We start from the raw sequence: 13198 nt of genomic DNA, 5'->3' as shown, positions 1-13198 counted from the left end.
GGTGTACCATGGGCCTAGGGTGTACATGTCACAGCTCCATTATTGTGCAGAAGGTGGTCTGAATATGGAACCGAGGTGGTGTGCTGGGAGGCGGGACTGGCAAAAGCCAGCCACTGAGGGATGGATTCACGCCTTCCACGACTCCGTCCAGGGGCTTCTCCCCTTCCACACCATGTCGACCATGGCCCATGCCCCCTGGGGCAGTGACCGTGCTGGAGTTCTGCCCCCAGCAGAACCTGCCTAGATGTCTCCGGTGGCAAAAACCCAAGCTGGAGAGCCCCTGACACATGTCTTCCCCCAGACACCAGCCCACTGTGTTATCCCCCCCAAGAAACCACCCCGTGTCAGGGTCAAAGCCTTGGCCTCAGGAGTCAAGCCCATCCTCTCCGGTGAGGGGTTAGATTCGGATGGGGTAGGTCCCCACCAGCGTTGGCTTCCAAGTCTGAGGTCTGTGATTGACCCACCAAGTGCGTGGTGGTCCCCCTCGCTGAGCTCACACCATGAGCCTGGCAGGGAGACACCGTGAGGGTAGGGGGGAAGGCAGATACCGAGCCCAACCAGCTGTCCCAGGGCAGTCCCTCTTTCCCACTTTCCACCCTCTCTGTGCGTATCTTGCCCGTGTCTTGGTTAGCGGGCGTTGTGGCGCCCTCCCACAGGAGCTCCCCACTTCCTAGATGAGGCACCAACCAGCAACTCTGAGGTATTATCACTGCACCCACACACGGGAGTGCTGAGACATCCCATCCATCCCGCGGAGGATCGGGAGCCTACTGTGGCACCTCCAGCATTCTGAGAGCCCCGACACCCGTCCCTGTGTTTGGAGACGTCCCCTTCGTCCCACTCCACGCCCTCCTAGGTGTGAGAATTGAACAACACCTCTTGGGAAAGGTAAATCCCAGCCCTGCTATTGGGAATTCGATCCTTCACAGATCCCTCACCAGTGTTTCCACTCCATGAATCAGTCCATTCTCGCTCAAGGGAGAGCACCCACAGTTAATTTGATTCCCAAGCAGGTGCTAGCAGGGGCATACTCACACGCGGGCATGCACACACGCACACACGCACACACACACACGCTAACCTTGAATGGTATCTGCATTTCTATTCTTTTCGTCTGTTCGCAACACGCAGTCTCTTGGCAATGGGAGCAGGCAGAACCTACACACACCTCCTCAATGGAACTAGAATCTGTGCCCGAATCTGGGGCCTGCCCAGCCCAGCATGCCGGCTGAAGGAACGAGGTGATCTCAACTGTCAGGGAGGGTGAAGGCAGAAGAGAGAGCTCGAGGAAATCTCGTGTGACCTCAGGAGGCAGTCTGGAAGACTGACCAGGGACACGAAAATACTACGTCCACAAAAACCTGCAGCCTTGGGGGTGGGGAAATGGTATTTCACAGGGACCATCGAAGACCAGCCAGGCCTAGCATCCACACTTGCCCTGGAAAGCAGCTGGCCATTTTCAAATCAAGGGTATGGAGCTCACCGGCTGCAGAAGGAGCTGCTGGCCACCTATAGAACAACAAGGATATGGAAGCCACCTTCTGTGTAGGTGCCTGCGAGCAGTTTCCACCAGGTTGGTCCACAGGCGCTGGAACAGACTCAGTGCCCCCACCTCCAACCAAGAGACTATCTTGCCCTTTTCTTCCGCACTCCATGGACCTTCCCTTTGACTCAGCCACCCACTGGGATGTGGCTTCTGCCGCCACATGGCTGCTGAAAGTCAAGAGGGAGACCTAACGGGATTTGGTAACTGAGGTTCAAAGGTGAGGACTAAGATGAACCGAGAATGTCACGCAGGTTACTGACCCAGATGACCTGACCGTGTGCATGGTGGCACTGGAGGGAAATAATGGCTCCAGAAAGAGGACTGGGCTCCGTCGTGTTCCTCAACAGCACGGAAACCACCATGCAGGAAAGGCCACCGGCGTCAAGCCCCGAGGGAGAGCAAGGACGCTCATGATGGAAAGGACGGTGACAGGACAAACAGGGACGGTGAACTGCAGGAGGAAAGGTGAGATAGACAGGGGTTCTCAAAGGAGGCCAGCAGTTCCTGCTGAAGGGGAGAGAGAATAGCACTGAAGAAGGGGACCTGAGAGACCCCAAAGTGGGAGGAGAAGAGGAGGGACCAAGAGCAAGGCGTGTAGGAGAAAAGCAGGAAATGCCGCTGTGGCTGGGCAGGGTCCCCACAGCACCTAGACCCAGGGCACTATGGTGAGCCCGAGTGCAGGGCTGCTGCTCAGAGGCCGGCCCAGACGCTCTGCAGGGAGAGGGCCCACCACAGAGCGCCAGGGGAACTGTTCTCCCAGCGCAAGGGAACAGAGCAACACCCGGCACACCCCAGCACTCCCAACAATCACAGAGAGGGCAGACCACAGACCGCAGAATATGAGAACGACTTTATTTCAAACTGCTTTGAACTGCCTTGGGAAGTGTGCAAATGCAGTGGAAGAGCAGAAGCCCTGGCTAAGGAGGATAAGGAGGAAACTCGCTTGGCTGCAGCCCCGGATGCTGGCTCCAACCTGTGAAACAGAGCAGGCTCAGGGACGGGCCCCCAGCCAGGGCCAGCCCAGCCAGGGCCCGCACACAGCCCTCCTAAGCTGCCGGACTGTGGGAAGGGGCACGGTATGTGCAACACTCACTTCAAAGGTCCTGGAACTTGTCACTGAAGAACTGCATGGCCGCTGAAACAGAGAGGCAGAACCGGGCACTCCAGACCCAGGGAAACAGAAATCCACCCCCTGTCCCCGTGGGGAATCACCTAGCCCTGCAACCAGAAGCCCCTCCAGCCCTGGTACTGACTCACCCACCCGTCACCTGAATTAAATGTGGAAATGCCTTCTAAGCGGGAAAGTGGTTCTCAGGTGCTGGGCCATCCCAGAACCGTTCATTCAGAACGTGTTTCAAAGACAGATAAGCCAGCCAGCAAGCAAAAACCGTACAAGCCGTATCAGGCAGCAGTTAAAGGGAAAACACGTGTGGTATCTCTAACTCTCCTAAGAGAAGGAGAGTTCTGGGACTCGTGGACTAAGAGTACACGGAGTTCAGACGACACACTGCTGTCTGTGCACACCCCTAGCTGGAAAGGCACAGAAGGCTCCAGGGCCGGGCTTTCCTTCGTTCTCTTCCCCAAAGGAAAGTCAGTCCCAGTGACGCCGCCTGTACCTACAGCCCACCCCCGCCCCCCATGCCTGCAGAAAGACACCGCTGTCCATCCCTGCCCCAGCCAGGGCTCCATCATACCTAGTTGCTGTGTAAGGTCCTCAATTGCCCTCTGCAGCCGGATGCACCAGACCGGCAGACACCGGAGGAAGAGAAACGGTTAGTCAGTTCTGGCCTCCTCTCTCCTCGTCTTCCCTGTCTCCCTCAGCCCTGAGGGCCCCCATAGCCTGCAGCCCAGTGGCGAGGTGGGTTGGCATGAAACCCTCAATGTAAAAGAGGCACCCTCTCTCTGTGGGGTGCAGAAGATGGTGATGGGGCACGGTGGGGGGCACACAGAAATCAGTTTAACCTGGACACGGATCCCACTGTCTAACATGGACCTCTATTTCTAGGAGCCACACGAAGCATTACCCGAGGACAACCCTGGGCTCCCGGGGGCCGGCGGAGGCCTGCTGCCATTCTCCAGGGCTGGGGCCTCTCCCACTGGGACCGACCTCCAGGTCCTCCCAGGTGTCAGCCGACCCTTCGGCAGCGGCGCCTTCTGGGGACGGCTGTCCTTGGACGCTGGGCGGCGGCACGATGGCGGCTGGTTCGTCAGCCAGGTAGGACGAGTAGTCCACAACGTCCCCTTGGTCGTCAACGGGGGTGCCAGGCCGGCCTTCCCGGCCCCAGAGCACCACCTTTCCCTGCTCTATCAATTCGCTCTCAGACTCGAAGCTGAAAACCTTGGGATCTGTGAACCCGCTCTGGCCCTCGAGGCTGCCTGGTGCCCCCAAATCAAGGCCATGGCCCTGGCCCCGTGGGGCTCTGGGGCTGGCCATGCAGGAGCCAGCCTGCTCGCCACCCTCCAGGTCGAAACCAGCCCCACAAACGGATACCTTGTCGGGGGAGCTCATGGCGCCAGTCCGGGCAGCCTGGGCTGTGGGGAGACGGTCGTCCTGGTAACGGCGGAAGGGGAGAGCCGAGTCCCGCCAAGCCCAGCAGACTGGGCCAGGCAACAGGAACAGTGAGGCCTTCGGGACACCGCTCCCCTCATCCCAGGCGGAAGTAGGAGATGTCCCCAACAGCCCGTGGCTTCTGCACGCGCACTTGACGCCAGTGCCGCGACTTCTCATTGGTCCCCCTCTACCAACCAGCGTGCCCTTTGTTGGTAGAGGCCTCTGGGCTTTAACCAATCGGAACACGGACTCTTGGTTTGCCCCATGCCGGTCATTTGACTGGGTGTCTGCCCTCTGGTCTTGTCTTGGGGCCAGGGTGCACTGGAGCTCTCGATCCACCTCCTTCTTGCTCTCCTGCCGCCTCTGGCCAGGAACCTACTTTGCAATGAGACCTCTTCTGTGCACCGGGTGCTTTGCGTGCAGCACAACGTTTACTCTCCCAAGCTGATGAGCTGGGGGAAGCTCTCCCCTTTATCCCCGCCTTACAGATGGGTCACTGGGGCTCAGAGATGTGGCTCTCCTTGGAAAGTAGGTGCCCGGCCAGAGGTGGAATGACAGAAAGAAAGAGGCGATCAAGAGCTACAGTGCCCCCTGGCCCCAAGACCCAAGCAGAGTGCAGCCACCCAGTCAAATGACGGGCGTCGAGGCAAACCAAGAGCCTGTGTCCCGATTGGTTAAAGCTCAGGCACCTCGCCCCACAAAGGGCCCGCTGGTTGGCAGACGGGGACCAATGAGAAGGCTCGGTGCTGGCGTCAAGGGCACGAGGAAGCCACTGGCTGCCGGGGACATCTGGTACTTCCGCCTGGGGTGAGGGTGGCGGTGTCCCGAAAGCCTCACTGTTTCTGTCGCGTGGCCTGCTCAGCTGGGCTTGACTGGGCTCAGCTCTCTCCTCCAGCCGTTACCAGGACGACCATCTCCCCACAGCCGAGGCTGCCGGGACTGCCGCCATGAGCTCCCCCGACAAGGTATCCGTTTGTGGGGCCGGTTTCGACCTGGAGGGTGGCGAGCAGGCTGGCTCCCACACGGCCAGCCCCAGAGCCCCAGGGGACCACAGCCACGGCCTCAATTTGGGGGTGCAGGGCAGCCGCGATGGCGACGGAGAGAGCGGGTTCACAGATCCGGAGGGCTTCAGCTTTGAGTCTGAGAGCGAACTGATAGAGCAAGGAAGGGTGGTGCTCTGGGGCCGGGAAGGACGGCCAGGCACCCCGATCGATGACCAAGGGGACGTTGTGGACTACTCATTCTACCTGGCTGAAGAACCAGCCGCCATCGTGCCGCCGCCCAGCGTCCAGGGACAGCCGTTCCTAGAAGGCGCCGCTGCCGAAGGGTCGGCTGACAATTGGGCGGACCTGGAGGTGGGTCCCAGTGGGAGAGACGCGCTGGGCCCCAGCCCCGGAAAACGGCAGCAGGCCTCTGCCGACCGTCTCCACCTCTGTGGTCCTGGGCCAGTGCAGGCCTGGAACAACCCGGAAAGGGGCTCGAAGAGCAGATGGAGCCTCCGCGTGGATCCCCAGCAGCCCTCTGCGAAAGGCCCCACCAGGATGTCTACCCACGACTCTGAGTCCGCAGATGAGAGCAGCGGCTTACCACTGATGAGGGTGGGCATTCGCCGCAACAAAGGAAGCCAGGCCAAGCCCGGCAGCCCCAAGAAGGCAGCAGACACATCCAGACACGCAGGCTTCCACTGCAAGGAGAGTTACCGGCCCGTGCCGGGCCGTTTCCTGACCTCTGCTCCCCGCGGACTCACTCCAGTCGTGGAGAGGCCGGCTGTGGGAGAGCTGGAGGACTCTCCCCAGAAGAAAATGCAGAGCAGGGCCTGGGGAAAGGTGGAGGCCAGGCCCAGCTGCTCAGGAGCTGCCACTGCAGGGGCCCTGCCCCAGGGCCTTTCAAGGAGGAAGATGGCCCAGGGGAAGAAGTCCCCAGGAGGTGCCTCTCAACTGGCTCCGGGGAGAGCCTTTCCTGCCTGCGGAAAGAGACTCTCAGCCGCTCCCCCGGAGCCGGCCACCTTCCCGCCATTCTCCGGTGTGCAGCCACACGGGATGTCCAAGAAACCACAAAAGCCTAAGCACAGAGGCCCTGGGAAGAAACCTGCAGGAAGGAAGACCAGGGAGTCCCAGGTTGCGGCCAGAGAAGATAATGACCCAAATCGAGATGAGGTCCCAAAGGCCCAAGTAAGTAGGCCCTTCTCGCCCTCCTCTCCCTCTTTACCCTCCTCCCCCCACACCTCCTCTGTTCCAGCACACCCCTGTTCACCCATGTCCCCTCTGTCCCTTGCTCGAGGGTTGTCGTCGGGAGCCTAGGGACACTAGAATGCCCGATGGGGGTCTTCATCATAGGGGCACACGTTAAAGGGGGCACTTCTTGTGTGATGGCCATGCCTCCGGACACTGCAGGAGTCCTGCCTCCGCCCGCAGAGAGGAGCTGGGATGGAAGGCAGGGCTGGCAGCTGGTTTGGATCGGGTGATGCCTTAAAGTGTGGGCCGCAAAGCTGGGGTGTCTAGGATCATCAACTTCCTGATTCCTCCTTCCCTAGCTGTTGCCCGACCCACCTGGCAGGCGGCCCGGGCTATCTCAGTATCCCCAGTGTTTTCCCTGGCTGGGCTCTGCCTCCTGGCCTGGGGCTGACTGAGGGAGAAAGTGCTAATGAGATTAGGGTCCGGAGTCTCCACCTTACCACAACCCCTTCCCACATGTACTCACCGCCTGCCCCAACCGCCAGCCCGACTCAGAAATTTCTGTTTTAGCTTCCCACACACAGGCCAGGGCTGCCTCGCCTGTCCATGCGTCGTGGAGAACTCAGCAGCGGTGACCCCAACATCAGAGCTCCCCAAGTTCCGGGAACTTCAGAGCCCTCGGCCTACAGCCTGGGAGGCCTCCTGCCCAGACGTCATGCACCCTCCGGTGAGTCTTGCGGGTTTGATAGGGGTGGAGGGGAGAGGGGTCGGGAGGGAAACCTCTGGCTCTGTCGCTTATGGGGACTCAGCCTTGTTCCCACACTTCCCTGCCCACCCAGGCAGCTGTCCCATGGGAAACGGGGTGTCGACAGGGCTGGCTTTAAGCCACATCGTCCTCTCTGAGTGGGGTTTGTGTGGTGGGGGGCGATTTGGAGCAGTGCCCCAAACTCCAACTCTGGAAGGAGACTTTCGGCGGTACGGAGCCCTTTTCTGTTAAGTCCTGCTCAGCCACATTGGCCCTCCCAGGGCCTGGCTGTGGCTGCCGCGCTGCTGGAGTCCAACCCGGAGTCACAACGCTAGGGGACCACAGGTGCAGATGGGCTCACACTGGGGAACAGTGAAGACAGTCCCAGAGCGGGGTTGGAGTTGCTGGGCAGAGCAGGGGCAATGTGTTGCCAGCAGAGGGTGATGCTGCCTCACTTTAGACCCTGCTAGGCCTTTTCCACCTCACTGGGAGGCTTGGAAGCTGGATTTTGTGTTCTCTTTCAGGTGACCAGCAGCCGCCTGTCCATCCCCCAAGACCAGAAAGGCAGCAGCAGGCCCCGGGAGCCCAGGACTGTCCTCGGGTAATGCTTTGTGTGGCTCCTAGAAATAGAGGTCCACACTAGATGGTGGGATCCGTGTCCAGGTTAAACTGATTTCTGCGTCCGCCACCCCCCCCCCCGCCCCCACCGCCACACGTCTCCACCTTCTGCACCCCACGGAGAGAGGGTGCCTCCTTTCCATTGAGGGTTCTGTGCCAACCCACGTCGCCACTGGGCTGCAGGCTATGGGGGCTGCAGGGAGGCTGGGGAGAGAGGAGGCCAGAGTTGACTAACCATTTATCTTTCCCCGGTGTCTGCTGGTCTAGTGCATCTGGCTGCAGAGGGAAATTGATGAACTTACACAGCAGCTAGGTATGATGGAGCCCTGGCTGGGGCAGGGATGGACAGCGGTGTCTTTCTGCAGGTGTGGGGGGCGGGGGTGGGCTGTAGGTACAGGCAGCATCACTGGGACTGACTTTCCTCTGGGGAGGAGAATCAAGCCAACCTGGGCCTTCTGTGCCTTTTCAGCTAGGGGTGTGCACAGATAACAATGTGTCATCTGAACTCCGTGTACACTTTGTCCACGAGTCCCAGAACTCTCCTTCTCTTAGGACGGTTAGAGATACTGCCGGTGTTTCCCCTTTAACTACTGCCTGGTACCACTTGTCTGGTGTTTGCTGGCTGGCTTATCTGTCTTTGAAACATGTTCTGGACGGTACTGGGATGGCCCAGCACCTGAGAACCACTTTCCCGCTTAGAAGGCATTTCCACATTTAATCCAGGTGACGGGTGGGTGAGTCAGTACCAGGGCTGGTGGGGTTTCTGGTTGCAGGACTAGGAAGTTCCCCACCGGGGCATGGGATGGGTTTCTGTTTCCCTGGGTCTGGAGTGCCCGGTTCTGCCTCTCTGTTTCAGCGGCCATGCAGTTCCTCGCTGACAAGATCCAGGAGCTTTGAAGTGAGTGTTGCACACACCATGCCCCTTCCCACAATCCCGGTAGCTTAGGAGGGCTGTGGGCTGGCCCTGGCTGGGGGCCCGTCCCTGAGCCTGCTCTGTTTCACAGGTTGGAGCCAGCATCTTCCTACAAGACAAACAGCTGCCACCTTTGGAGCTCCGGAGCTGCCTGTTAAGCCAGGGCTTCCTCTCTTGCACCGCATTTGCCCCCTTCCCAACGCAGTTCAAAGCAATTTGAAATAAAGTTGTTCTCATATTCTGTGGCCTGTGGTCTGCCCTCTCTGCGATTGTTGGGAGTGTTGGGGGTTGCAGGGTGTTGCCCGGTTCATTGGCGCTTGAAGAACTGTTCCCCAGGGCCCTGCGGGACACCAGGGCCGGCCCCTGAGCAGCAGCCCTGCACTCGGGCTCACCATAGTGCCCTGGGTCTAGGTGCTGTGGGGGCCCTGCCCAGCCACAGCAGCATTTCCTGCCTTTCTCCTACACGCCTTGCTCATGGTCCCTCCTCTTCTCCTCCCACTTTGGGTTCTCACAGGTCCCCTTCTTCAGTGCTATTCTCCCTCCCCTTCAGCAGGAACTGATGGCCTCCTTCCAGAACCCCTGTCTCTCTCACCTTTCCTCCTGCGGTTCACTGTTTCTGTTCTGCCCTCTCACCATCCTTTCCATCGTGAGCATCGTTGCTCTCCCCCGTGGCTTGATGCCGGTGGCCTTTCCTGCATGGTTATTTCCATGCTGTTGAGGAATACGACGGAGCTCATCCTCCTCGCCGCCCCTCAGGGACCCAGTCCTCTTTCTTGAGCCGTTATGTCCCTCCGGTGCCACCATGCACAGGGTCAGGTCATCTGGGGCAAAAACCCGCTTGGCATCCTCAGTTCCTCTTAGCCCTCACCTTTGAACCTTAGTTAACAAATTCTGTCAGATCTCCTCCTTAGCTTCAGTAGCCAGGTGGAGACAGAAACCACATCCTGGTGGGAAGCTGAGCCAAAGGGAAGATACATGGAGTGCGGAAGAAAAGGGCAAGATAGTCTCTTGGTTGGAGGCAGGGGCACTGAGTCTGTTCTGGTGCCTGTGGGCCAACCTGGTGGAAACTGCCCGCCGGTAGCTACGCGGAAGGCGGCTTCCACTTCCTTGGTGTCCATTCGCAGCCAGCAGCCCCTTCTGCAGCCGGTGGGCTCCATACCATTGATTTGAAAATGGCCAGCTGGTTTCCAGGGCAAGTGTGGATGCTAGGCCTGGCTGCTCTTTGATGGTCCCTATGAAATACCATGTCACCACCCCCAAGGCCAACAGGTTTTTGTGGACATGATATTTCTGTGTCCCTGGTCAGTCTTCCCAACCACCTCTCGAGGCCACAGGAGGTTTCCTCAAGCTCCCTGTTCTGCCTTCATCCTCCATGACGGTTGGGATTGCCTCCTTCCTTCAGCCAGAATCCTGGGCTGGGCAGGTCCCAGCTTTGGGCACAGATTCCGATTCCAGTGAGGAGGTGTGTGTAGGTTCTGCCAGCTCCCATCGCCAAGAGACAGGGTGTTGAACAAAGACAGGACAAATACAGATACCATTCAAGGTTAGCGTGTGTATGTGTGTGTGCATGCACCTGCAAGCACCCGCTTGGGAATCAAATTAATCGGGGGTGCTCTCTGTTGAGGGAGAATGGGCTGATTCACGGAGTGGAAGAAGTGGTGAAGGATCCGTGAAGGATCGAATTCGCTAAAGCAGGGCTGGGATCTACCTTTCACAAGAGGTGTTCAATCTAACACCTAGGAGGTCGTGGAGTGGGACGAAGGGGACATCGCCAAACACAGGGACGGGTGTTGGGGCTCTCGGAATGCTGGAGGTGCCACAGTAGGCTGCTGATCCTCCGTGGGACAGATGGGATATCTCAGCACTCCCGTGTGTGGGTGCAGTGATAATACCTCAGAGTCGCTGGTTGGCGCCTCATCTAGGAAGTGGGGAGCTCCCATGGGAGGGTGCCATGACACCCGCTAACCAAGACATGGGCAGGACGCCCACAGAGAGGATGGAAAGCGGGTAGGAGGGACTGCCCTGGGACAGCTGGTCGGGCTCGGTATCTGCCTTCCACCATACTCCCTCTGTGTCTCCCTGTGGGCCCATGGTGTGAGCTCAGTGAGGGGGACCATCACGCAGGTGGTGGGCCAATCACAGGCTTCAGACCTGAAAAGGAACGCTGGTGGGGGCCTGCCCCATCGGAATCCAACACCTCCCCTGAGAGGGTTGGCTTAATTCCCCGGGCCAAGGCTTTGACCCTGACACAGGTGGTTGTTTCTTGGGGGATAACACAGTGGGCTGGTGTCTGGGGGAAGACATGTGTCAGGGACTCTCCAGCTGGGGTTTTTGCCACCAGAGACATCTACGCAAGTTCTCGTAGGGGCGGAACTCCAGCCACGGTCACTGCCCCGGGGGGTAATGGGCCATGGTCGACAGGGTGTGGAAGGGGAGAAGCCCGTGGACGGAGTCGTGGAAGGCGTGAACCCATCCCCCGGTGGCTGGATTTGCCAGTCCCGCCTCTCAGCACACCACCTCGGTTCCATAGTCAGACCACTTCCCGCACAATAATGGAGCTGTAACGTCTACACCCCAGGCCATGGTCAGACGGAGCCTTCCCGTTCTAGGGGAAATAAGTGCGGAATCCGAGGCTCCTCGGATTAGAGGAATCCACCTGGGCCCCAGTGGAGAGGAGGAGGTCCAGCACTTCCCCTCATTCAGTGTCCCGCTTTGCCTTTTCCTTCAATCTCTCCCACCAAGAGGAATGTGGGGTCCGGCCTGGAGAGCCTTAGACCTCCTCCTGCACTGTCCTGCCACTCAGCTCAGACGGGCTCTGGAGGTCTGGCGAGCTGCCTGCCTGCTCTCCATGCAGCCACAGTGGCGGAGCCCTGAGCAGAATCCCACCTACACCCGGTGCCAGAGCTGCCACAGGTACATTTCCATATGAGACCTCTTACTCTGTTGGCAGAAAAGAGCGTCTCCTCCTCAGACTCCAGCTAGGGCCGAAGGTGTGCAAGTCTCCTAGCGCGCCCGCCAGCCACAGCCCCCAAGGGTGGCCTTCCAGGGTGTGGCGGAGGCCCAGGGCACCGCACACGGGGATGTGAGATGGCAATCATAGGATCATGGTGGTCATGGTGAGTAACAGCCATGAACTTTAGCCCGCCTGGAACACACTCCTGGGTGAACTCGGACAACTTCACGCACATCTGTCCTCAGCCTCCAGGCCAAGAACTCCTCCTTTTCCCCACACATTTTCTCATTATCCTTTTCCTCAAAGGATGAGGCCAACAGTGTTTGCCAGGTACAGCCGCGTAAGCTGTGGCCGCCAGGGTGGCCGTGCAAACTCTATCTGTGGGATCCCAGGATGCCCCGTTCTCGTGATCCAGCGTGAACGGCACCCGTGTGGTTGTGTAATGTTGAAGTCCAGGTCACTACCATGCAGAGCAAGGAACGGAACGTTGGCAGGGTTTTGGAACCCTCCTGTTTGCCCCATCCCGATCACTACCTCCCCCTTTGCACACGCCAGAGGAAATCACTCTGCTGACTTTTCCAATAATCATTCACTTTCCTTTAAGTATTAATAATTGCCATTTAATAACCCTCACCGACATATAAAAGTTAGAAGCAGTTAAATGCAAAATTATATGTATGTTTGAAACATAATACACAGACACACACACATACACACTCTCTCTCTCACACATACACGCACGCACGCACACACACACACACACGAGGATAACTCAGAAGCCAGCCATTTGACAGGTATAATGTGATCAAGCCAGGTAACTACTATCCAGGTCATGAAACTGTACAGTGCACCTTTAGAGAATTGCGGTCTGAGTGTCTTTCTCTGAAGGAAGCCAAATACGCATGCTACGTACTGTGTGATTCCATTTATATGACATTCTGGAAAAGGCAAAAATCTGGGAACAGAAAACAGATTGGTGGTTGCCAGGATCTGAGGGTTAAGACCCGGAGTTCACTACCAGAGGGCGTGAGGGAACCTGGGGGGGATGGCGATGCTCTGTATCTATATATAATGTGCTGGTGTTTCCATTGCTGTATGCATTTACAAAATCTCATAGACCTCTGAGTAAGTTATAGCCCAATAGTCCTAACTTTTTAGGAAAAACATAATGTCAGCAATACATCTCGAATGGATAATGACATCGTGAATGGATAATACCTTTTGTGACTACGAGGAGCGTGTTTCTCTCCCGGAATCTGTTAATGTGGAGAATTGTACCACTGTATTTTCTGAAGGGAAATTAAGTTAGTATTTCTGGGATGAAGCCGATATTACTCATGCCACATTAGGTATTTTCCTTTTCATATCCTGTAGGCTTCCGTGTGCTAAGATTCTGGTTCTGATTTTTACTTCTATGTCATGAGCCTGTGATTGATCTGCAATATTTCTCTAGGTGTCCTTGCAGGATTTGGTATCGAGGTTATGCCAAGCTCATACAGTGAGTGGAGGATTGTTCCTCCCTTTCAATTTCCTTTTCTTTTTTTCTTTCTTTCTTTTTTTTTTTTTTTTTTTTTTTTTTTTTTTTTTTTGAGATGGAGTTTTGCTCTGTCGCCCAGGCTGGAATGCTGCAGTGGCACGATCTTGGCTCACTGCAAGCTCCGTCTCCCAGGTTCACGCCATTCTCCTGCCTCAGCCTCC

At 57.6% G+C, this 13198-nt stretch overlaps 1 protein-coding gene across 1 annotated transcript; it reads left to right on the top strand.

The window, feature by feature from the left end:
* Positions 1-4878: 4878 nt before the first annotated feature.
* Positions 4879-8532, top strand: LOC100424340 (uncharacterized protein CXorf49). The gene is made up of 5 exons (XM_002806276.4): positions 4879-6268; positions 6842-6998; positions 7541-7617; positions 7902-7947; positions 8491-8532. The coding sequence occupies exons 1-5, from the start codon at positions 5045-5047 to the stop codon at positions 8529-8531; spliced, it is 1545 nt and encodes a 514-aa protein (XP_002806322.3). The 5' UTR covers positions 4879-5044; the 3' UTR covers position 8532.
* The last annotated feature ends 4666 nt before the right edge of the window (positions 8533-13198 follow it).

Source organism: Macaca mulatta, chromosome X (genome assembly GCF_049350105.2).
Source record: "Macaca mulatta isolate MMU2019108-1 chromosome X, T2T-MMU8v2.0, whole genome shotgun sequence".
Lineage (NCBI taxonomy): Eukaryota > Metazoa > Chordata > Mammalia > Primates > Cercopithecidae > Macaca > Macaca mulatta.
This window is presented reverse-complemented; position numbering and strand designations above follow the sequence as displayed.